The 23963-nt window shown below is 43.2% G+C and overlaps 1 protein-coding gene across 3 annotated transcripts in view; it reads left to right on the top strand.

Moving 5' to 3' along the window:
* HSD17B4 (hydroxysteroid 17-beta dehydrogenase 4) overlaps positions 1 to 23963 on the top strand; it is a 165241-nt gene that overhangs the window by 49832 nt on the left and 91446 nt on the right. For all 3 annotated transcript variants that reach the window (XM_075931960.1, XM_075931959.1, XM_006134501.3), the window contains exons 15-17: positions 3111 to 3182; positions 6567 to 6670; positions 17521 to 17586. In XM_075931960.1, the coding sequence (XP_075788075.1) occupies positions 3111 to 3182; positions 6567 to 6670; positions 17521 to 17586 (242 nt within the window). The remainder of the gene's footprint in view (positions 1 to 3110; positions 3183 to 6566; positions 6671 to 17520; positions 17587 to 23963) is intronic.

Here is a 23963-nt window from a genome sequence, read left to right as displayed (position 1 = left end):
ATCAGGTCTAGGTTCTCTTGCACGTGCCATGCTGGAGCTTGTTTGCAACTTTCAGCATTCATGCTGAGGTGTACTACCTGTTCTGAGGTCTACTCGCCATGCTGGTCAAACAGGAATTGAAATTCAGATCTTCCTGGGACTTTTCCTGTGTACCTGGAGAGCAAAAGAGATCAAATTCTTGGGCAGAGTGGTCAGATTGGGGAATTGTGGGACACCTCCTAGAGGCCAAGAACGTTTACAGTACTGCATCTGAATTATCCTAAAGTTAGCCATGCAAGGTCAAACTTAGTTATTCTTCATTAAAAGCAGGAGTACCAAGATTAACTTTAACAGCCTTTAAAGTCAGGCGAACGGACTTGGTGGTGCGGACTCATTGTTTAGAAAATGGACCTAAGTTCAACCTAAGCTGTTAGTGTAGACCAGACCTAAAAGTGTAAAAATATTCAGGCTAAGAGTGCCGGAGATGCTTTTTTGAGAGAAGTTTGGTTTCAGTTTTCAAGGTTATGCTTAAACACCTGTATTTTATAGCTTTGAATGATAAGAAAAAGCATGTCATGATTGAGAGCACAATCGGAACATTTTGGGCTTAATAATTGTAAATGGATTGTGTTAAAAGAGTTTATGGCTGGGGAATCATTAGCTTGATAATGGCTACATTTTTAACCACAGCTTTTTGCATTACTTGATAGCTAGTATTCTTGATTCAGAAGCTCTTTTAATTATATTTTTATGTACCAGTGACAGAAGACAGCAAAACCAATCACTTGCCTGCTATTTGATATTCAGCATTAGTAGTTGTAGTGGAATGTGATAGGTAATATTGGTCCATGTGCAGCGTTATCTTTCAGAGGATATAAGAAATGACTAAATAAATACTCTGCATGTCCCGCACCACATAATTAGTCTTTGTGATGCAACTTGTCTGCAATTTTTAGCATAAGATCTTTGCAAATAAAAGAGAAGTACAGGATGTACCTCCCAAATCTGGGATTCTCAGGTCTGGCAACATACATGGTCCAGCAGGGCCACAGATGTTGCTGGACCAACGAGCCTGGGAGGCCAGGAGCAGACGCAGTCAGGGCTGGAAAGCCTTGTCTGGGTCAGGCAGTGGCTGTGGAGCCCCGGCCAGACTAGGGAGTTCTCGGCGTCAGTGGGGCTTGCAGGGAGGGGGAGCCCCACCCTGGATAGGAAACCCGCACCATCAGGCCTGTCAGGCCAGGCAGATGCCAGGTGGTCCTGGACTGGGGAACCCCCAGCAGGATTAGGACTGGCCCCGGTAGTGGGGCTGGTGGTAGACGGGTGGCCCTGGATGGGGAAACCCCAGGAACTCCTGGTGACAGTGGGGCCAGGAGGCTGGGAAACCCCAGCTGGGGAATCTGGGGAACCCTTACCGGCAGTGGGGCCGTCTGTGGCCAGCAGTCCCGGCTGGAATCCCAGGGAACTCTGGCGGCAGTGCTCAGGAAGCAGAGTGGGAGCCCAGTCTTGGGAGCTTCAGGTAGTAGGGCAGCCAACTTTCCCTGGTCTGAAAACTCCCTGGTTCGGGATCCCTCAGGTCCCAAGGATTCTGGACCAGGGAGGCCCAACCTGTAGCGGGAGATTTAATATGAGATACAAAATGTTAAGACTTTATAGAACCATTAATTTTTCAAGTTTTTTTTAAATAGTTCTTTTTGGGAAATGGACCTGCTGTAAGGGCTGAAATAAACAGAATGTTTTGTGTGGATTCAGAAGTATATACTTTTGATTCACTGTATTTTGCACTTATTTAGCGTGTGACTATTTTCTTCCACTATTTGATCTGAGGAAGTGGGTCTGGCCCACGAAAGCTCATCATCTAATAAACCATTTTGTTAGTCTTTAAAGTGCTACATAGTCCTGTATTTTGCTATAAATTATATGTGCTTCATCAGCATGTTTTGCCTTAAAAGCTGGTCAGTCAACTTGCAACCTATTTCATTTTGAGACAAGTGTTGGGCAGTGGTTTCAGGTACTACTATTGCTCCTCAGAGGCCTTCCAGTCTCTGGTTTTAAAATTAATTTTCTTACCTTTCACAAAATATAATTTGTTTCTCCTCCTTTGTTGTTGTTGTGTGGTACTCAGAGGGAAGGAAACTAACTGCAGGTATTTGTACTATGGGGAAACAATGAAATTAGCTTTACACAAAAAGTATCAAAAGTCTAATAGAAAAAAAGCAGCGTCAATCAGAAAAGTTCTTTGTCAATTATAACTTTAGCTATCACTGAAAAAATAAGTTGTAAAACATTTTGAGACTGAAATATGGTGGCATATTATGTCTCATAAGAGTCTTTTGCAGTACATGCTTTTTCTTCTTTGTACACCTAGAGATTTATCCTGGTTTTGGTAGACTCAGTTTCAGGGTTCTACTGAGAAAAGCCATATGAATAAGCTTCAACATTCACATGGTTATTGTGAAATTAATGAGACAGTCTAAGTCTTGAGAGGGCTATAAAAATTCCAGACTTGAGTGCATTTTAACTTCTGGTAGACTAAGGGCTTGCCTACATGATGAGCTAGCGTACAACAAACCAGGATGTGAACGTACAAGGTACTAGCTTGACTGTTGCCATTTAGACCCTGCTACTATGAACTAAAAGTTTTCCAATGTACTTTTTTACGTTGCTGCTTGAAACAAGAGTATGTCAAAGTGCACTGTGGAAATTCTGGTGTATGGTAACATGATTTAAATAGCAAAATAGTACACTAGATTTACCTCCTTGCTTACCACAAGTCAATTGGACTTTTTGTTAAGCCTTAAAGCCTCAATTGGGCAACTGTCTCCAGCGAGGCAAATGCATCTTAACCTCAGTGTGGACTCTTGAGAAGATGCAGGAGTCAGTTACAGGATATCTATGTACTGTTAACTACGAATGGATTCTCTTTATAATAAAAACCTCACCTGCATTGTACGAATGTATTACAAATAAATGATTTCTCACTTGTAGGTCCTAACCCTTGCCTTGTGTGAAATTACATACCTGGGAATATTTGTGGTTAGCTTTGCTAAAATGCTCCTGGAAAATTCATGTTGTGTTATCATTTTAAGATGTTTTGTACTACAATCTGTGTTTTCCTATTCTCTCTCTTTCAGGACAGTTAACTTCTGAATCAACTATTGCTGATATCCTTGACAAAGGCTCAGGAGCACTTATTCTCTTAGATGGTAACTATATTCTAATTAAGAAGACTCAATCAAAGCTGACAGTTTAAAGATTTAATCTCTGCTAACGATAACTTTCAACCTAAAACCAGTTTAAGTTCTTAGCTTCTGTGCTGCAAAGCCCAGTGACTGCTGAGAAATGAGATTAATTTGCAAATATGTGATTGCATGTGCATGTTGCTCTGTTCTGTGAAATAGATAGGGTACTTGAAATTAAGAATACAGGCAGTCCCCGGGTTACGTACAAGATAGGGACTATAGGTTTGTTCTTAAGTTGAATTTGTATGTAAGTCGGAACTGGCTCCAGATTCAGCCACTGCTGAAACTGATCAGCGGCTGACTACAGGAAGCCCTAGGCAGAGTTGCTCTGCCCCTGGCTTCCTGGAATCAGCTGCTGATCAGTTTCAACAGCGGCTGAATCTGGACTCCTGGGACAGAACAGCTGGGGCACTGCCGGGTAGGTCCTTGCCAGACCAACCCAGCAGCACCCCAGCTGCTCTACCCCAGGCGTACTGCAACAAAAGCCTGATCTGCTGGGGAGGGGGCAGCGGGGGCGCACTAGCTGCGCCCCCTCCCCCCCAGCACGGCAGGGAGACCCGAGCAAAGCCGCACAGGCGGCAGGACCCCGCTAACCGTGCTTCTTTGCCCCGGAGCAAAGCCACACAGGCGGCGGGGTCCCCCACCTCTGCGGCTTTGCTTCTTTGCACAGCAGGGAGACAGGAGCAAAGCTGCAGAGGCGGGAGACCCCGCCGCCTGTGCGGCTATGCTCCGGGGCAAAGGAGCAAAGCCACATGGGCAGCGGGGTCCCGCCGCCTGTGTGGCTTTGCTCTGGTCTCCCTGCTGTGCTGGGGAGTCCCCCCCAGCACACCAGGGAGACCCGGAGCAGCTTTTCTTGCCCCGGAGGACGCGGTGGCAGGACCGCTGCGCTCTGGGTGGTCCCGCCGCCCGCGAGCTCCGGGGCGAGAAAAGCCCCGTTTGTAAGTGCGGATCCAACATAAGTCGGATCCGTGTAAGTCGGGGACTGCCTGTACTCCTTTTTGAGAGAGAATTGATAGAATATTCATGCTTCTACCCATATGAGCAGAGAGATGGAGCTGAATACACAAACAGAAAAAAAATTACTTTTAATACTTCATCTTATCTGAAGTTGATTTGCTTGAATCATGTTTCTCTGAAAAAGCTTTGTGTGTGTGTGCATGTAATTCAACATCTAATTAAATTGACTCTCAACTTGAATTTTATGGAAGGGCATCTTTTAAATTACATGTGAATTTTTTTTTTATTTTCTTCTGTTAATGTTTTTCTGCTCTTACATTAATTTAGTGGGTCCAAGAACTCCATAACCTCTATTTTTCTTTAATGAAATATGCGTGTCTATTTCTGGTGCCATGGTGATTGTATAACATGAGTATTGGGAGGTTCAAGTTTTAGAATGAGACTAATAAGGAGATAGTGTACTATTTAGATTTCTACATGAACTCTTTGAGGGTTTTTTTCTCCTATTGTTTCCTCAAAATAACAATATTTATTCCTGACCTCAGCCCTTACTATTTTTTACCAGTTAATTGGTCAGTCTGACAAACCGTTCTCCATTCTAATCCTTCTAGTAATGCTTTACTTCTACATAGAAACCAAAGCTTTAGGTCAAGTTGAAGTTTATCCAAACCAGCCTATTTCTGTAACAAATCTGATCATAAAGGTCACCTGCTTATGAGAGAAACTAGGCACCTAGAATAAGTGGATGTAGTGCACTACTGACAATAAGTTTAAGTATCAGTGCAAGTCTGTGTCCTAATGGAATGGTAAGTCAGAACACACTGGAAATAGATTTCTGTTTCACCTAAGTAACTATAAATACTTCCAAGTTGAACAAAATAAAAAATAACTTGAACAAAAAGAAAACTAAGTGACCTTAAATTAAATCTTCTTTTGGGGGCTGCTTTTTTCTCCTGCAATATTAGTGCTGATTTGTTGTAGCGGAGGTCTTGAATATTTTTATTTTCATCGGGGATTGCTAATGGCTTTTAATAAATCACTTTTTATGGCATAGTTCTATAGTATTTCAATAAATGGCTAATGATGTGTGAAATGTTGAAATAAACATTAATTTCAGTACTTTGTGTGTGTTGTCAACCATTTTTTTGGCACTTGGTATGTCATCAGCATTTTGATAGTTCATTTTTTTTCATTTTAATACTTTTGTGTCAAGAACATCTATAATAGCTTAGTTTTAAACAGGACATTAATCTTCACTTGTTAGGAAATGATTTATGACTGTGCCATTCAAAAGTGAGGACGTTGTCCCTTAATTTGTGAAGAGGACTGCTGCCTGGCATGTATACAACGAAAGCTATTCAATAGCCATTGGCTCTGAGAGGGGACAGTGAGAGGAGTACAGGCAGTCCCTGACTTATGTCGGATCCGCAGTTACGAACAGGGTTTGCTGCCCGTCTCCCTGGTCTGCTGGAGACCAGCAGACCAGGGAGATGGGGAGCAAAGCTTCTGAGGACGCCGGCAGCGGGACAGCCGCAGTGCGTCTGGGCTGTCCGCTGCCCGCGTGCTCCTGGGCTTTGCTCCACGTCTCCCCAGACCAGGGAGACGGGGAGCAAAGCAGGGGAGCACGCGGATAGCGGACAGCCCAGACGTGCCGCGGCTGTCCCGCTGCCGGCGTCCTCAGAGGCTTTGCTCCCGGTCTCCCTGGTCTGCTGGTCTCCAGCAGACCAGGGAGACACGGAGCAAAGCCGCGGAGGACCCGGGTGGCAGGACCGCGGTGCGTCTCGGTCCCCTGCCCGCGTCTCCCTGGTCTGTTGGTGGGGGGGGGGGGAGCGCAGCTAGTATGCCCCACCCCTCCCCCAGCAGTCCAGGCTTTTCTCCGGACGCCTGTGGTAGAGCAGCTGGGGCGCTGCCGGTTGGTCCCGCAGCGGCGCTACTGGACCAACCCGGCAGCACCCCAGCTGCTCTGCCCTAGGCGTCCCCACGTCAGCCGCTGTTGAAATTGACCAGCGCTGACTACAGGAAGCCTGAGGCAGAGTTGCTCTGCCCCGGGCTTCCTGGAATCAGCTGCTGATCAGTTTCAGCAGCAGCTGACTTGGGGACACCTGGGGTTCTTAAGTTGAATCTGTATCTAAGTCGGAACTGGAGTCCAGATTCAGCCTGTTGAAACTGATCAGAGGCTGATTCCAGGAAGCCCGGGGCAGAGCAACTCTGCCTCGGGCTTCCTGTAGTCAGCCGCTGGTCAGTTTCAGCAGCGGCTGAATCTGGACGCCAGTTCCGACTTACATACAGATTCAACTTAAGAACAAACCTACAGTCCCTATCTTGTACGTAACCAGGGACTGCCTGTACTCAAAAAAAGAATATAACTTCTCATTTTATATTGTCTTCCAGTTAACACGTACTGTGGAAAGGATCTGTTGTGCTATAATCAGTTCTCATTGTTTATTGTTGGAGCTGGAGGATTTGGTGGAAAACGAACATCAGAGAAGGCAAAGGTAAATTTTAAATGTATTTCACTTTTAAATGTGGCAATGAAGCTCTCATAGAGAACTTCAGTTATGTTGTTAATATGTCTTCTGAAAGAGTTCTTCCAGGACTGAATTACCTGAGCGGTACAGGTTGAGGTCACTGATTAAGAGTGAGAGAAGCTGATGCATAGTTGCAATATAAGATGTTTACTTTAAGGTCTGTGAACTTAGCTTCCAACTCATCTTCTGAGGGAGTAGTATGGTCACTAGCATAACTGGCAATAATTATGTTGACCTCAGAGTATGGTACAGGCCAGAGAGTCTCAGACTTATTTGATTCCACCCCCTTTCTTTGTGTCTGTAGTAGTTTATGCTCTCCTCACTCGTACCACACAAGTTCATACACCAGTAAAAAAAAAAATCAATATATAAATATTAAAAACTGTAAGACATTGATTCATATAGGGTAACATTATACAGACTATTGCCCTAACCAACCTACAAAAAATGTGTGATTTCTCCATAATTAACATAGACCCTCCTACATCAGGCTTGCACAACTCGGAAAGCAGCGAAGGCCATCTTTTTCCAAAGAAAACAGCTGCGGGCTGCAAGTAGAGTTGCCAGATCCTCTCCCAAATAATACTGAACTCTTTCCTCTCCCAGCATCATCCTGTCCCCCCCCCCCCCTCCCCCGCCACTGACACCTCCCCTCCTGCCCTTTTCCTCATTGTTTCCACTTGTCCCCCTGGCATTGGTCTCTCTTGCACCCTGTCTCTTGGTGCCTTCCCCTTTCTCCTGACCTGCTCCCCTCCCCTCAGCACAAGACCCTTCCCCTCCCCTACCTGGCTTTTGCCTTCCAGTTTGTGGGGCTGCTGGAGCCTTTTTGAATCCGGCAGTCACCAGCTGTGACGTCACAACGCCATATCACGCTGGCATCTGCTGGTGTCCCGCCCTCTGACTCGCGCCCCGCTGCTTTGCGCCGGAGCTGCATTCTGGCAGCCCAGCGGTGAGAATCGCCACACTTACCTCTCCCTGGCGGTGCTCCGGTCCTCCGGCCAGCCGGCGGATCGGATGTGGCTGTGCTGCCCATAGTTGTCACGGGCTGCACAGTGAGCCCCTGTGGGCTGCATGTGGCTTGCAGGCTGTATGCTGTGCAGGCCTGCCTACATATATAGCTGAAGGAATCAACTTTGCTAGTTATTCATTGCTGAGAGTGAAATGTGTGCAGATTTTTTTTGTTAACCTAATGGGTCTCTCACCCACCCCCAGAATATATGCCATGCTCTTCAGTTTGAGGATCTCTGATGCAGGGGATCTCTGATGCAGGCCAGTCTTAATTTAGGCATCATGTCAAGTGCTTTTGTGATTGTCCCACATCTTTTTGTTCAGTTGCTCCCAATGTGACTTGATAACGTTCTCCATAACTAGAAGGAGGGTACAGAGTTTTTTGTTAGAAGCTGAAGGAAAATGTTTGTTTATTCTCTTCCCTTTTGATCTGTCAACTCTTTGGAGATTGCTGAAATGTCTGTTAATATCTTGGGCAGTGACGAGCAACCTGTGGGCCACGTGCGGCACATCGGTATTCTGTGTGTAGCCCACATTGTTAACTGTTGCCCATGTACAGGGTTGCTAGATTCTCCTGTTTTTCAGTGTAGTTTTTCATGCCAGCGTTATTAAAGTGAAATGTGCTTAAGGCAAGGGCACGTGAAGTGAGGTATGTGCTGATTGACTGCAACGTTGACTGTGAGCACCATGTGTTCCCTCTTCATCCAATCAGTCAGCACAAATACTAGATATGCAAGTGCAGTTAGAAAAACTGCCCTATCCCAGGAGACCATCTTGGTTACAACAATGTTGCGGCCCACTGAGATGGAGAGCCTTCATGCAGCCCACTCACTAGCATTGGTTGTCCATTGCTGATTTAGGGCACTATATGCAGAATGTCTATAAAGTAAATCCAGGGTAAAGATTTTTTTTTTTTTTTTTTTTTAGTCTTTTTGTATTAGATTCTAAGAGCATAGCTTCTCCTGTGTCCTTTTTGGATGCAGATGGAAACACCACACAAATACTCTCATAGAACTTGTCTCATTGTTACTCATGTGCTTAAGACTTTTACAGATTTTTCCATTTAGTCAATATTCTGTACCAGCTAGTTAAAGGGAGCATTTTGAATCTTCTTGTAACGGTAATTACGGAAATGTAGACTTTCTGGCCTTTAATATAGATATGCACCTGAGCACATGTATGCAGAATCAGCTGTGGGCAGGGAGAATACAAAACAAGGTTGATTCTTATTAATTAAATCTTGAGTTCATATAATCTTTGCCCCACTGTACTTGATTTCTTAGATGATTGGATTATGAATACTTTTAATGTTTGCATATTTAGTAAAAAATGAAATTCCCAGCTAAGGAGCTTTTAAACAACTCATGTTTTTCCTGTTTAAAATGGCTTGCAGAACATTCTGTTGATAGAAATTACCTCTAGATGTAGTTCTGTTTCTAAACTGATTCATTTGTGCGGTAGGTTTAGAAGATAAAATAAAAAAAAGAACAAGTTAAAAATCACTTAAAAAAGTTAGGTGCCTGCAAGTTACCAGGGCCTGATGAAATGCATCCTAGAAAACTATAGCTATCATCTTTGGAAAATCATGGGAGACAGGAGAGATTCCAGAAGACTGGAAAAAGGCAAATATAGTGCCCATTTATAAAAAGGGAAATAAGACCAAACCAGAAAACTAAAGACCAGTTAGTTTAACTTCTGTGCCAGAGAAGATAATGGAGCAAGTAATTAAGGAAATAATCTGTAAACACTTGGAAGGTGGCAAGGTGATAGGGAACAGCCAGCATGGATTTGTAAAGAACAAATCATGTCAAACCAATCTGATAGCTTTCTTTGATAGGATAACGAGTCTTGCGGATAAGGGAGAAGCGGTGGACGTGGTACACCTAGACTTTAATAAGGCATTTGATATGGTCTCGCATGATAGTCTTATCAATAAACTAGGCAAATACAACTTAGATGGGGCTACTATAAGGTGGGTGCATAACTGGCTGGATAACTGTTCTCAGAGAGTAGTTATTAACGGTTCACAATCCTGCTGGAAAGGTATAACAAGTGGGGTTCCTCAGGGGTCTGTTTTGGGACCGGCTCTGTTCAATATCTTCATCAACGATTTAGATACTGGCATAGAAAGTATGCTTATTAAGTTTGCAGATGATACCAAGCTAATCTGAAGGATAGGGTCATAATTCAAAATGATCTGGACAAATTGGAGAAATGGTCTGAGTTAAACAGGATGAAATTTAATAAAGACAAATGCAAAGTGCTCCACTTAGGAAGGAACAATGTTTCACACATACAGAATGGGAAGCGACTGTCTAGGAAGGAGTACGGCAGAAAGGAATCTAGGGGTTCTAGTTGACCACAAGCTAAATATGAGTCAGCAGCGTGATGTTGTTGCAAAAAAAGCAAACATGATTCTGGGATGCATTAACAGGTGTGTTGTGAGCAAGACATGAGAAGTCATTCTTCTGCTCTACTCTGCGCTAGTTAGGTCTCAGAGTATTGTGTCCAGTTCTGGGCACCGCATTTCAAGAAGGATTTGGAGAAGGTCCAGAGAAGAGCAACAAGAATGATTAAAGGTCTAGAGAACATGACCTATGAAGGAAGGCTGAAAGAATTGGGTTTGTTTAGTTTAGAAAAGAGAAGATTGAGGGGGGACATGATATCAGTTTTCAGGTACCTAAAAGGGTATCATAAGGAAGAGGGAGAAAACTTGTTCGTCTTGGCCTCTGAGGATAGAACAAGAAGCAAGGGGCTTAAACTGCAGCAAAGAAGGTTTAGGATGGACATGAGGAAAAAGTTCTTAACTGTCAGGGTAGTCAAACACTGGAATAAATTGCCCAGGGAGGTTGTGGAATCTCCATCTCTGGAGATATTTAAGAGTAGGTTAGGTAAATGTCTATCAGATGGTCTAGACAGTATTTGGTCCTGCCATGAGGTCAGGGGACTGAACTCGATGACCTTTCAAGGTTCCTTCCAGTCCTAGTGTTCTATGTTTCTATGATTTCAGAAGCAGAAAAAGAAAAACAGGATTGGCTTTTTCTATTTACTCTCTGGATTACATTCTCTTTCCGAGTTACGAACGAGTTACAGACCAAACAGTTGGACGTAACTCAGACCCCATTGAGTTATACGCAACCGCACTGTTCATAAGCGCGGGTTGCGTTCGTAACTCGGGGACCGCCTTTACGACCGCTCCATGGGAGCTTTGGTCGTAAGTGCAAGTGGTCGTAACTCGACCATTCGCAACTCGGGGAGCTACTGTATTATCTAGTGAAACTCTAGCACCTTGGGAGGTAGTTGGCAAGTGGCATACATTTGCAAACTGAGGCTTATTGTATATGTGCATTAAATGCAAATCCAAATTCATCAAGTAGCTATTCACCTACATGAGATGAGAAACACGGCATTTAAATAGGAAATGGCAAGAAGGATAGTTAGCTCAGTAGGGCTCTTTTCCAGATCAGACAGTGATCAGGCAGCAATTGAGGCAGTGCTGTAAGACAAGAAATAATTCATAATAATCATGCTGGCTGTGATGAACTTAAGGCACAGCACCATATAAATTCATTTATTTTCAGTTTGTAATGGAGGGCCTATGCTTGTACATCCACAGTCCCATGTTGATGGCATTATGAGGTATTTGGTCATCTTGGAAGATAGTAAATTTCCTAGCTAAAAAAGCTTTTAAGTCTCTATCTGCTGTATTCAGATTTCTTCATCTCATGGTCAAATCTTGAGGCAACACCCAATCACAGAATGTGTAGGGTAAGACTTTGTCTAAATGTTCATAAGCTTATAAACATAGATTAATCACTCTGGTTTTATGAAGGGCCACAACACTTTAACATCTTTTTGACAAATTTAACAGAACACTTTACCATCATAAACCTGATTTCTGTGAGACCATCTGTGAAAACACAGCACCCTAAGTAGCGGTTACTAAAATCAATATTGGTGATATTAGTGGCCCAGCTCAGCATTCCTGCAGGTTTTTCTTTTTTTGACATTGCTTGTAACAAAAACAGAAGCCTACTAGAAATTAGATAATAATTAAAAACTTTCTCAGTTCAAAATTATAGACTAAAATTATATAGTACAATTGTTTTTTAGAAAAGAGTGATGGTATTTAGTTTTCTTACGTTAACAATGAGAAAATTATTCTTAATGTCACACTGATGTAGTTACGTCTTTTTGTGATCCCCTACATCACAACAAATGAATAAATTGTGCCCTTTTGTTTCATTAAATCAAGAAATATGTCTTTTTTCCTTGAGGTGTTTTTAACATCCTAAGAAATCCAGATGAGGATAGACTAAAACTTGGATTGCCTAGATAGATTTAATGTATCTAATTCTTTGAAAGGCTCTTGCATTTTCTACAGACATCATGTTTGACAAGATACATGCATGTTATCAAAGGTGAAAATTGTAGGAAAAGGCAGATAATACAATAACATTAAACTTTGTCTCAGCTATTGGTGATCTAGGTCTAAAGTAGGATGTACAGGGTTTTAGCTTACAAGAGTAGCAAATCAAACAGCCTTTCTCCACCAACAAGAATCTAGTCCAGGGTGGGCAGTAATTTTTGAAGGGGGAGCCACTTCATGAATTTCAGAAATGGTCACAGGCTGCTCCCAAAGGGGTGGGGCCAGGAGACTTTGCGGGCTCCCTCTCCCACAGACCTTGATTAGTCTGGGGGTGGGAGAGCACGTGAGGTCTTTGCCCCCTTGCTCCCGCCCTTCCAAAGATGCATGGTGCCTACAGAGAACCACCAGCTGTTTCAAACAGCTGGTGGTTCCATCTGGTGCTTCATGTCCCTGGTGGGGGGAGAGGGGAAGGAGACTTTGTGCCCTCCCCGTCCCCAGGTCTCGATTGGCCTGAAGGCAGGGGAGCAGGAGAGTGACTGCTGGCTGGATCCAAGGGATTGGCAGGCTGGATTTGGCCCACAGAATCTGTCTTGCCCATCCCTAGAGTACAGGGTCTGGCAAGGGGTTGTAAACTAGTGCAGGAGAGGGTGTTTGGTGTGGGAGAGGGTTGTAACCTGGGGCAGGAGTGCAGGAGGGAGTGCAGGGATTTGGGAGATATAACAGATTGGGATGCAAGGTCTGGGAGGGGATTGTGACCTTAGGCGGGGATGCAGTGTCTGGGAGAATTTAGGGGGGCTGGGGTAGGGATGCAGAAGATTTGGGTTACATGAGATAATGGGGCAGAGGATTGGGGAGGGAGGAGCTGGGGTGGCAGAGGCAGGCTCTGGCTGGGAGACCTTAACCTGGGTGGCTCCCAGCCAGCAGCCCAGCACGTTCCTTAACCAGGGTCCTTGCCTTCCACGCTCCTGTATGTGCTCACAGTAGCTACAGGAGCCAGGTGAGCCTGGGGGATGAAGGGAGAGGGGCACTTCACATGCTGCCTGTCTTGAAAACAGGCAGCTGCTATTGGCCGGAAACTGTCCAATGGGAGCGGAAGCAGTGTGAAAAACCTTTGCCCCTCCTCCAGGCTCTGAGCATTCACAGAAGTATGTGGCTCTTCAGCAGCCAGCTTCACTGAGTGCTGAGCCGGGGTAGACAGGCAGGGAGCCGGCTGAGGTTCTCTCAGGCTGGATCTGGCCCACAGATCATATTTTGCCCAGCCCTGATCTAGTACCAAACTATATACTTTCCCACCTCGGTTCCTAAAAAAATATGAATCTTTCCCAATATTAAAATCTTTAATTTAATTCCTCCAGCAGTGGCCTTGTACAAATAGAAGAGCTTTGTGGTATATCCCTTGAGTTGCCCACAATTTTCAGGCAGTTTCAGACCCAAGGTCGTAGTGAATTCCTAAGTTAGAGGTCATCATGTAGAACACCCTGTGAGCAGCTCCCTCTGTTATGCATTAAAGGAGATGAAGCTCGAGCACCTCCTTTCATTAAAAGCAGTATTGAATCGTAGCAGCGGTGGTGTCCTTAATGGGTTTTGAGACAGTTAGGGCTTAGTAAGACAGACCTAGTATCTTTGCCTCCAGATGGAAATCCACAGACGGACCATGCAGATTCTGGGGCACTGCTATCATGTATTCAAGATGGAATGCACTGTGTTTATCAAGATGGCACTTTCTATGTCATATTCAGTTTCTGAGTTAAAGGGTAGTTCCGTTGTAGTGTTCTGAGTGGCAAAGACATGGAGGATTCTAGTGCGGGCTGTGCCCAGGAGATGGGACCACAAACATCTGTGCAAACACAGATTGAGAAAATTCACCCTGTTCATTGTTGGATTGCTTAACAGCAGGTGGGAGTATAAGACCCCTGCATTGTGAACTGTTTTGACAACACCACTGAGATGTTTCTTCTAGCAATGATTTTTGTCATTTCCTCCAATTGCCCCTGCTGACCTACTAATGGTTTTTGTATTCAATGAGTCTCAAACAGCTAGCTCTCATCCATGCCCCAATCATGATCCTGCATGTGAGAGACTCAGCCTTGCAACATAAGTGTTGCTAGCATACTGAAAACACTTAATACTACACCACCTCATAAACCCTGTGTGACGTAGTGGGGGTACTTGCTGGGCTGTGGTGACCCCTGCTGTCTGGAGCAAGACCCAGCAGGGAAAACCTCACTATGCAAAGGGAGTGCCAAACTTGTTGAACCAGTGGCCAGACACCCCCCATGGAGAGGAACAAAGGAAGGTGGAATGCTGCCCTGGCTGGGGGGCAGGGCTGGAAGGGAATTTAGTTAGTTAGTTGGTTGGCTGTCTGGGAGCATGGAGGAGACAGCCTAGGGAAGGGGCTGGAGTTTAGGGGCCGAGTCTCCCCCATCTCAAGGGGGCCTGAGGCATCCTAGCCCAGCTCTGTGACCAGATTACATCTGTGCTGTGCTGTATCCTGGAGAGGCAATAAACTTCCTCTACTCCACCGGCTGGTGCAGTCTGTTTGTGCCATTTCGGGGTGCAGGAGACGGGGGACCCCAACGTGCGTTGTACCCTGCGTTGTACCCTGTGAATACATTCACAGAAAGAAGCCAGCCCTTGGGACAGAAAAACAAATACTCCAGATTATCCTCTGCCTTGTCTCTTCCTTCTCAAGTCTAAAAGCAAGTAAATAATGTTTATTCTTCAGCAAGTCTTTGAGGTCTAGTAAACAGCACACTTGGCTGGGAATCAGGAGACCTGGGATATAGTCCTGGGTTTGCCCCTTGACTTGTTCAATTCCATCAGCAGGCTCTCTGTGCTTCAGTTTCTGCATGTGTAAAATGGGGGAAATGATACTGAGCTTCTATAACAAGCTCTGGAGATGAAATTGAGATTTAGCTGTGAAATGGACCATGTAAGCATGAAGCAGTGCTATTTCTGTTTGTTCAGTTAGAAGCTAGTAGTTTTAATATTGCTAGGCTACCTAGTATTTAGCCATGACCAGAAGTTCTTCTAGTACACTCAGATCCCTAGAGAGCAATGCCAACCTAAACTCAGACAGAACGGGGCACTGAAAGAAATTGTCCAAAGATCTTGCTCGTCCATGGGAGTGAAAAGCTCTCTATGAATTAGAACAGTGTTTCTCAAACTGTGCTCCGCAAGGTTGACAAACTGGAAACATCGATAGGTACAACACATACAATCAGTGGACCACTGGGGCTCCGCATACATTTTTACACAGGTAAAGGGCTCCAGAGCCCAAAAAGTTTGAGAACCACTGAATTAGAGAAATTTTCCCCACCATAATTGTTCCAGGTTTCTTTTCTTTAGATGAAGGAGCACTTGACTCCACTCATGTGAGAAGAGAATGCAGATGAAGCAGGCTCTCCATGGTGCAGACACTCTGCTCTGAAATTTTGTAAATGTTTTAGTGGCACTGTGTCTTACGCTTTTTCTACACTACACAACTTTTGGCGACTTGGCCTACAAGTGGGGTTTGTGTTGTCAATGAGCGAGCACTCCTCCTGTCAACAACACTTGGCTTATTTTGCCATTTGTTGCAGGAAAAATTTTGTCTTTCGTGGTGGGGATGAAAGGAGCTTAACCCGAGAGACAAAAATTGTGTTCAATTGGCAGTATAGACAAAACCTTAGTTGCCTCTGGTATAATAACCTCAGTGCATTGTGGTTAGTATTACTATAATTTGAACATAAGATCAAACTTGAAATGCGTTTTTCACTATTCTGCATTTTTCTTATATAAAACATTTTCTTTCTATGTTGCTTTGTTGGGATATGCGGAAACTTATAATCAAGGCCAAAACCTGTTAACCTATGGTGCTTCTTACAGTGATAATAAGTATGTATTGCTCTTTCCTACACCAAATGTTTCATGTCTTTGCGATACAGTGTCTTTTAACCAAAAACAGTGGGAGTTTCACTTTCTTATCTAAGACTCTGTGTCTACTTGCTGGAGGATCAACACTCTGATGATCAGTCCTCAGGGGTTCAGTTTAGCAGGTCTAGTAAAGACCCACTATATTGAATACTAAGGGCAACCCCGTTGGCACCAGTACTCCTGTCACGAGAAGTAAGGGAAGTCGATGGGAACGTTTCTCCTGTTGACCACCTGCTTTGGGGCCTCCCCAGAAAATCGGTGTAAGGCACATAGCAATTCACATAGCTGGAGCTGCATATCTTGCCTTGATTTTCTCTGCCAGGGTAAACCCGGTCTACGCTTCTAAACTTAAGATTTAGGCAAGAGAAAACCTTGCATAATGCACTACTGTAACAGCACTTCAGTTTGGTGCATCTCCTATTCTTTTTTGGGATATCTCATACAGACTACCACTAACTAGGATCGCTACTGTGAAAAGTGAGCAGGTAACAACTTCCTACCATGTAACTGGTTAAGCTAGCATTCATTCTTTGTAATACACTTCTGAAAAAGGCCATGATATACTGTAGAACTGACTTGTTGCTGGTAGAAATCAGAAACTCTCTCTACCACTGTGAATACTGCCTCTTTGTGGATTTTCAAGAATAGTCAAGTAATTGAAATTCAGTTTTCAACCGGTTGTGATATTTTCGCTCTGTATAAGTCAGCCATTTTAGATGGAGTCTGACAGTCTGTCAGGTTGAGTTTACAGTTTACATGATCAGAAAAACAAAGCTATAGAGTGTATGAAGAGGACCTTGTTTCAAATGGTAAGGTTCAAAATGCAGCATGTAATTGGGCAGATAAAGAATAAAAAGCCAGAGGCTTTCAAAGACTAAGATATGTTCCAGAGTCGTTCATATAGTGACTTTTTTTAAAAAAAAGTTGAGAGAGCTGTTGTTGTAAGTTAGTATTTAATTTTTTTGCTTCAATTTATGGTCCAAAATGCGAATCATGATTTTTGATAGTTTCGAAGTTACGTCAAACCATGAGAGTTAGTGTCGTAGAGAAACTAGTAACCTTCTTTCTTGAGCTATTTTATTATTATTATTATTATTTAATTTGTAAGAAATGTCTTTAAAATGGTTTGCTGTATAAGTATGAACCAGATATAGTGCTTCAGGATTAATAATCACTTTAGAGCTTGGTATGTATTACCTTCAAATTGTTGTTAGAACAGAAATTTGTAAACCTAATGGAGTGATCACCAATTATTCTTATTGGCTTCTGCAAAATGTCGCAAGACCTTTGAAAGTGCAGGGTTCGTTTTGTAGTGACTAATTTATAGCAAAATATATTAATGTATTTAAGAGACTCTTGAAACAAACTTTCTGGAATATGTTAGAAAATTTTTTTCCTTATCCTTAATTATGTTTTAGCCCCTCCCTTTGTTTTTGTTCTTTTTAAATGTCAGATGATGATTTTCGGTTTAGTAAAAGAGAGTGTGCTCTTTTTGCATGTAAATATTATAACTTTTTCCATTCAGGTAACCGTGAACCCACCAAACAGAACACCTGATGTTGTAGTTTCTGATGTCACTACAGTTGATCAGGTAAAGTTTTACTTTTTTAAGGAAGAAGTTTCTTTTTAAGATTTTTCTTGGGGAAATCTTCTACTCCCTATTCCTCCTTATTTTTAATAACTTCTTCTGTATTTTCATAAAAACAAAGTTATAAAGTCTTCTGCTTTGGGGTGTCATAAGAGTGTGTATTTAAACTTCTATGTATGATCTTTGCTTTTGTTAGGGTTATCTTATCAAGAATTTTAATATAAAAATGTATATAATGGAAAGGAGGCTAAAATGATTAGCGTTTCATGTTGTGTTTGTGAAAAAAAAATGCTAATTAGAATGGGAATGTCTGTGCCTGACGAGATATGGAAAAATAAAGTGTTGGTTCAGAACACTGTAGTGCTGAGTGTCAAGTTTAGTGCTTTTGAAAAATTCACTTGTTTTCCTCTGAATGTTTAAGTTTAGGGACTTTTAGCTAAAAAAAAACCCCTGGCTGATCTTGTAATACCATGTTGGAACCAAGGGAGGGAGGCATTCTCTACAAGTTAAGATTCATACTATTCAAACTTAATAGAAGCACCTTGAAGTATACTCATAAAGTAACTGCAACCCAGTTCAGTCTTCCAAGAACAGGCATGACTCACTCATGGGTTAATGGGTCCTGGTAAGTGAGAGCTGTCTCATTTTGTAGGGCTAGTTGCTTCTGTGGCCCCTTTCTGGTCTCTGAATTTACTTAATTGAGTGTCATGCATCATGTCCTTGCTTCTTCTGGAGTGGAATGGCTTTATTGTCACACTTCCAGGCTGGGCACTGAGTTAGTGTCCTGTATGTCTTACTGAGCTTACCATGACACTCTGACTTAGTTTGGCACTTATGGTATTCCCTGTGAGGAGTCTGACTAAACCAAAACATGGTTTCACCTAAACAGTAGGAACAAAGCAAGACATAAGAGGAAAAAGGATTAGAGAATAATATATCACTGACCTATATAAACTGAAGCCCCACTATCCTGTGATGGTTATGCAAGCAGGCCTAGTTTCTTTAGAAATCCCCAGCCATTTTCTGAGACAGACTGTTTACCTCCCAGACAACATCCTTTCTCTTAGACAGTGTGTGTCACACTTTTATCCAGCAGAGTTCCTATCTCTTCTCAGGTCCCAGATATTTTGGCCCTGCTAATTTAAAAAAAAAAAAAAAAGACAGCTTGGTGGGCTTAGTATGAAGTTGTCAGTCAGTCTCTAAGGCTAGCGGCTGTCCCGTTTTCCTGTAACAGATCTCAGGTGTTCATTGAAGTTATTGTTTTGCTTTGCTGTTTATTTTCCAATAACTGTGCTGATTTAACCTTAAATAGTCATATAGTAAACATTGTAATAACTGGGTTGGCACAGAGTATTCATAAATGATTATACATACAGTTATTCTGTTTTGAGATGACAAAGCCAAATAAGTTTGGCAAAATCCATGTCCAAGACGGAGAGAGGTTTCATCTTTTACCTATATGCAGATGTAGGTAAAAAGCTACTTTGCTCTCTGGACAAGGGAAAGAGAGCCTTGGAATGGAGTGCTAATGCCAGTCGAGCCCTATCAGCTTACTCTTTGTGTGCCTGTGAACAGAATGGGTGACCTAATGGAACCCTACAACACCCTAACACAAGGGGACCATGCAACAAAGAGCTCATTGCTGTACTAAGGGATGTAAAATCCCATTTAAAAAGCTAACCGGTTAAATGCTAAGTTTAACTGGGATCCTGTGGGCACCGTGCTGGACTGAAGTGCCCCCCGCTCCACCTGTGGCATGTTGTGGTGGGCTTGGCTGGGCTGAGCAGCCCCTTGCGCTGTAGTGGGGGAAAGCTGTTACAACCCAGCTGGGCCTGCCGCATCGCAGACTACTTTGGTCTGGCCGAGCCAGGTCCACCGCACTGTGCCATGGGTGAGGGGCTGCTTCAGCCTGGCTAGGTCCACTGCAGTGGGGGCTCCGCTGTCCAGGCTGGGCTGGGACCACTACATGGTGCTGCAGGCAGAGGGCTGCTCCAGCCCGGCCAGGCTGCCAGTTAATCACCTACCCAGTAAGCATCACCCAGTAACAGTGATGGTTAACTGGTTACCCAGAAAGCCTTTATGTCCCTAGCTTTTGTATCGGTGTTTTTGTGTCTGACCTAGTGTATTAATAAGTGCAAACATGCATGGGTTGTACCAGTTTTCTGTCCTGCTCCCAATCTGTAAACTGAACAATGATTAACTGCTGTTAATCTTTGGATAAAATGGAATTTTTGACAGAAAATCAAAAAAGTCCAGAAAGAGTTTAACTATTAGTAGTTTAACAAGAGATGAATTATTCGATTTCAGCCCCATAGGGGACACTCAATGTAGTTAGAGCCTGCAGTATCATTTAGCTACTCTTTGTCCTGTCAGTTGTCAACCTGATATTTGAAATCAGGGAATGGAAATAGATTCTACTAAATGATTAATGTGGCAGTTAAAATACATGATGTGTGGTACATATCTTGTTATACTTGCTCCTTTTTTATCGTTTCCCTAAACATATTTTTTAGCTTCTTAGAAACCTTTCATTCGTGAGGTACTTATGCAAAATAAGTAGCAATGCATGGAAAATTATACAGAAAAACAGTTGGTCACATAAGAACAGCTATACTGGGTGAGACCAAAGGTCCATAAGTAGCTTTCTAAGTAAGGCATACGTAGATTTTTGGGATACCACCGTAAGTAGTGTGTCTGTTTCAGATATGATCGATTCTTTTTCTCCTGGGGAAACAAAGTTGTCATGAAATGAGCTTTTAATGAACTTTGGTAGTGGATCTAATGTTCTGAATTTGCAATGCTAGAGGTGAAGCTTGTTGACAATGAAATTGGGAAAGATTTTTTTGAGAATACATCTTCAGCTGCTATAATTCTGTCTCTTTCCTCTTTATTTATGCTTCCCTCCTTCTGTTATGAATTGATATTTGTTGCTGCTTTTCTTCTGCTGTTGTTGATGTTGTACACTTAAGTGAGAAACCTATCAAACTGCAAGCAGAAACTGAAGAACTGTGTGGTGTCAAATAACCACTTGTATTTCTTACATATTTGTTTAAACATCAGATATTTTATTTATCAGCTTCAGAATTCTTTTCCATTTGCAATGGTAGTATGAGAAACTTGGACGTAGAGCTCTATAGCTCCGTGTTGTGGGTTTTGACTGTGAATGTTCTGGAGGTGCTCCGTCTATGGCATTCTCCTTGATTTTGGTGGTGGCTCTGCATGAGCAGGATGAGCTGTGTTAGTGATACATATTGTAATTTAACTAACATTGCAGCCTAACAAGATCAAATATCACACTGTTAATTGGGAAGTGGATGGGGAATTCTGCAATTTTACTATAGCTCCAAATGCAACAATTGCAGAATTTCCCCAGAACTAAATGGATAGTGAAGTATTACGGTTAAAGCACAACACTGAGAGTTAGACCTTGATAATAATCTTAGCCCTAGCACTGACTTACTGTGAGTAATTGGACAAGTCACTAAGGCAAAGGTGGGCAATAATTTTTTATGGTTGGGGGGGGCACTTCAAGATTTTGGAAATTGGTCGATGGCTGCACTCTTCCATGATATTAGAGGAGGAAGTGCGGGGTCTGGGATGGAGGCTGGGTGAAGAAGGGAGCTTGAGATAAGGGATTGGGGTGCAGGAGGGAGAGTGGAGTTTGGGAGGGAGTTTGAGTGAAGGAGGGGTTGGAGCACTGGGCTGGAAAACTACTTATAAGATTATTTAAAGTAACTCTAATTCAGAGAAGTGTCTGAGTGGACAAATAAGGGGCTATGGGTTTCAGACCACTGAGAGCTCTTGCATATATGGATGCAGGAGGGGGGCAGAGAGTTTGGGTATGTGGAGCAGGGGGGGCAGGTGTGGGGAGCAGAGATTTGGGAAAGGGAGGGACTTGGGTGCCAGAGTCAGTCTCTGGCCAGGAGACTTACCTGAGTGACTCCTGGCCAGCAGCTGAGTACATTTCTCAGGCAGGGAGTCTGCCCCATGCCCACCCAGGCTTCAGGGTTGTGTGAGCGTGTGTTCATAACTATGTGCCAGAGGAGAGATGGGTGTTGCTTTGTGGCTGCTTGTTATTTCTGGCCAGAAACTGGCCAATGGAATTGTGCTGCAAGCAGGGGCAGCACCTGAAGCCTTCCCCCCCATCCAGGCTCACAGTTTGTAAAGAGAAATGCCCCCCGAGCCGCTTTTCTGAGCGACGTGCGGATGGGTCGTGGGAAGCAGGTAGCCTGCCTCTGACTCCCCACTGTGTCTGTGAGTTGGATCTGGTGGGTTGGATGTAGCCTACAGGCCGTATTTTGCCCAGGCCTGCACTAAGAGCTTGTCTACACAGTATCTTGCTGTCTGGGGCATAAATTCTAGTGCATATCACTGCATTGTGCATTAGCTAGCTCTTTTGGACCCTGCTGGTGCATGCTAAAAGTTCCCTAAGGCACATTAATGTAGTCCTATTTCAAATAGTACTAAATTAACATGCACTATGGAAATTTCAGTGCCTTCCAGCAGGGTCAACATGAGCCAGCTAACACATCATAAGCTGGTGGACATTAGAAATTACACTGCAGCTAGTGGGGACAAGCTGTTACCTTTTCTGTGCTTTACTATATATCTGTAAAATGATAATATTTCTGTGTCCCTGGGTTATTGAGATTTTTCATGCTAATATCATGCTTTAGTATGCCTAAAAGTTGCCTGGCATCACACTCTCCATTATAAGACCATGTTTTCAGGTTCTTATAACTGTGTCAAACTTTAGTCATTTGGGCTGAATTTTTCCAAGATGAATGTCTGCTTCAGATTGAATTCATTTTGGAAACCTTCAACAAAAATAGTTAAGCCATTTCTCAGAATGAGATATGGGACACAGACATTTGTTTATACTATAGAAAAAAAGGTTATACAGCCATTTTCTTGAGACGCTCTAGCACTTTCCATGCTTTTAAACTGGAACTTGTAATTTGACAGAGGATTGACCTTGGCTGAGATGTGCCTCTTGCTCCAATTGTGAAATTCAATCCAAATTTGGCAGAGCTATAACCTTCTGAAAATCAGAGCTTGGTGCTGTGATGGGTAGGAGAAGTGCTCGGTAGCATTTAATGACTAAAGGGTTAAACTCAGGTAGCTAGGGGGTGTTCTCACTGAGCCAGGAGAGCCAGTGGCAGAGGGTGTTGAAATTTGAAATAAAAGATTTACCTGCCCGCTCTTTTCTTTGTGTGAATTCTAAGCTAGGAGCTAAGGCAGACAAGATGAATTGAACCAGGCAGAACTACCATGCCTACAAGGGATACTGAGCATGGAAATGGACAGTACCTTGAAGCACAGGTCATCAGTAGTTAGGAAAAATGAGTATTTAGTTGCGATCAGGTTATTTTCTTTATTTTGTTGTTTGGTTAAACGTCTCTTTACTAAATTTATGTTCCCTCCCCTTCGCTGTATCTAAGCTGTAGCCAGAGATACTATTTTTCTCTGTTTTAATCTATTTTTTTCCTCAGTTGCTCTGTAACACCTAGCAACCAAGTATGTTTTATCAACAATATAATTTTGTTAATAAAATCACTGTTTTAAGGCAAGGATTTGATTCTTATGTCCTGGAAACTAACAGGAGATTTATATATGCTTGCCTAAGCCTGAGAAGAAGGATTTTTTTTACACTTGATGGTAGCAGCCTGTCTCCCAAGGCCAGGGAATCTGTAACCTTGGGGAGATCTTTTTTTAAGCAAAAGCCTATAAAGGCAAGGTATTTAAAGTCTCGGAGTGCCAGAGTGGTGGACAGCCCTTGTCAGGTGCATATTCAGTGGAGGCTTATTAATTTGGCAGCTAAATTCTCCAGAGACTCCATTTGTACTGGGTGGGTTCCAGCGTGGGTCTGAGCATGACTTTGCAAGCAATTCCTGCTGCTGGGGACCACAGTGATTGTGAACAGGGAATGTCCCGTTCTCAGATCCAGGCAGCATGGCAAAGGAGGAACAAGCATCTATATTAATAGCAATGAGGGGTTGCGGATGGATGATGGTAGAAGGCAAGATTAGGCTACGGAGCCAGAGGAGCACAGTACCAAGAACATTTTGGGTTATGACAGGCTACGGGGATAGAAATGCATAGGAAACGAATATAGAAGCAGGGGAACACAAACTGAGTCAGATAGGAACAGGTTGGGGTTAGAGGACATTTTAGGGGTGTAGAGCAAAACCTGCTAATTACTAGAATATATTCCCCTTCAGCATCTGATTTGAAATTGTTCCTGAGGCTTAGTATTTGTTTGCTGTCTAGCAAATAATTCTGAAACCCATTGGCATATCATGTGTTGTATTACTCTCTAGTGGCTAGCCCAGGCAGAAGATAACAGGTGTTTTTTTTGTGTCAGTATGGACCCTATTGTA

This window comes from Pelodiscus sinensis, chromosome 6, assembly GCF_049634645.1.
Source record: "Pelodiscus sinensis isolate JC-2024 chromosome 6, ASM4963464v1, whole genome shotgun sequence".
Classification (NCBI taxonomy): Eukaryota; Metazoa; Chordata; order Testudines; family Trionychidae; genus Pelodiscus; species Pelodiscus sinensis.
Note: the sequence above shows the minus strand (reverse complement) of the source record. Positions and strands in the feature narration are given on the sequence as shown.